Genomic DNA, 1,913 nt, shown 5'->3' on the forward strand with positions numbered 1-1,913 from the left:
GAAAAATGGTCTAGAAGGTCTTTTTGAAGAATTAACTTGGCATCCACAATTGAAACTGCCTCCCTAAGAGGGAGGCCCTCCATTTTACTGACAAACTTAGTGTGGATCCGGGTCTGAAACAAGTGGAGCACACAGGATGGCTCTTTCGCTTCAGGACGTAGAGAACGGCATGTAAGAACTAACCCAAAGCTGCTGTCATTACTCACATTCCCTGAGGGGAAAGCAGGCATGTCTTCTGTCTGAACTCTGCAGGCCTAACCCACCAGTTCTCAAGCTCCTGTACACGTCCCATGGTAGCTGGACACGAATATCCCATGGCCTCTTGGCTCCCCACTGCCACCGCTTCTGTTTCCTGCAAGTCTTCTTGTTAATTAGTCTTTCTTCCCAGTGGTTCTTGAGAACATTGACCCTGACACTCCCATGTGGACACAGAGGTGGCTCAGGCTTCCCCAGTCCTCCCTGCACTATCGGTTTTCAGTTTGCTCTAAAAACTGAAAATGAATGAAAACAGAGGAGTGGAAAGGGTGAGAATCTTACCTGGAAGGCTTTGTGTTAGGTTCCTTAATAAAGGAGGGCAAGGCGAAGAGAAAGACGGCCAGGGCAGCCAGGAGCAAGGACCACTGGATGCCTTGCCTCGGGTGGCTGCATCTCCACAGGAAGGACCTCATGGTGGTGGGTTGGGCTCTAGAGGCAGGTTCTGCATGTCCTGGGGCCTTGATGTGGGCAGCAGGGAGACTCACCGCTCGGGTTTGCCCGAGGGAAGTGCACACCTTTTGTGCTAACAATGAGCCACTCCGGCGAGTGCTGAGTTTATCAGTCTCTGCCAGGGGAGGGAGGATCCGCCTTCACTGCTTTATGAAGGCTTATAGGCTGGCATGGCTTGAAGGGAGGGAAACTCCTGTTGTTCAAACACTTTCGTTTTTCTTCCTTTGTCTCTGAAGCCAATATCTGAATGTCAAGCTTTATGAGAAATATAACCACATTATATGCAATCTCGGTAAGGTTTCTTAACCTATCTGCCTCCATATACATGGAAAAAGCAGTTGTCTACCTTGTGGGATTATCGTGAAGACACCACGTTCAACACTTCAGCTCAATCTTCCCTCCTTCTCATCTGAAATCGAGACCATTTTAACAATGACCAGCACGTGGGAGGGCTCGCTCTGAGCAGGGCACTGGGGAGTCTTCGTAGGCACTTGTGGAACCCTCACAGCCACTCTAGGGGCTGGGTACTGCCATCAGCCCCATGCTCCAGTGGAGGAAACTGCCTCCAAGAACAAGCTGCCAGCCCAAGATCACGTGGTCAGCCACTGGTTTGGGGGTCCAGACCCAACTGACTTAGAGATTGCTTTTTTTTTTTTTTCCCAGAAATAGAGATGGGTCTCAGTATGTTGTTCAGGCTGGTCTCAAACTCCTGAACCTAAGTGATGCTCCCACCTCAGCCTCCCAAAGTGCTGGGATCACAGGCATCGGCCACCACGCCTGGCCATGATGTTTTTGTTGTTGTCGTCCCAGGTTTATTGAAAATAATAATGCAGAAAAGATTCAAACAGGTCCCCAAGGCGTTTTGAAATTCATCCCAACTGTAGGCTGAGTGACCGTGATTGCATTCTCACCCACTGCTTAGTAGCAGCTTGGAGAAATTATTCACTCTACCTTGATTAAAGCAATGCAAAACAAAACCCACATAATTCTTGGGGGAAAAAAAGTATACTTCAGAGGAAAAATATCAAGACCATTTGTAGAAAACTTCAAAAATTCAGAGAAACAGCCCTCTGTAAAGTACTGTGAGTTAGTAATTTTATAAAAATAAGGCTGGGCGCGGTGGCTCAAGCCTGTAATCCCAGCACTTTGGGAGGCCGAGGCGGGTGGATCACGACGTCAAGAGATCGAGACCATCCTGGTCAACACGG

General features: G+C 48.7%; 1 protein-coding gene across 1 annotated transcript in view; it reads right to left on the reverse strand.

Moving 5' to 3' along the window:
• Positions 1-797, reverse strand: part of ST6GALNAC1 (ST6 N-acetylgalactosaminide alpha-2,6-sialyltransferase 1) — a 17,081-nt gene extending 16,284 nt beyond the window's left edge. Inside the window, exon 1 of the mRNA XM_017535854.2 lies at positions 538-797. Coding sequence (XP_017391343.1) covers positions 538-668 — 131 coding nt within the window. The 5' untranslated portion in view covers positions 669-797. The remainder of the gene's footprint in view (positions 1-537) is intronic.
• Between the last annotated feature and the right edge of the window lie 1,116 nt (positions 798-1,913).

This window comes from Cebus imitator, unplaced genomic scaffold, assembly GCF_001604975.1.
Source record: "Cebus imitator isolate Cc_AM_T3 unplaced genomic scaffold, Cebus_imitator-1.0 Scaffold93, whole genome shotgun sequence".
Lineage (NCBI taxonomy): Eukaryota > Metazoa > Chordata > Mammalia > Primates > Cebidae > Cebus > Cebus imitator.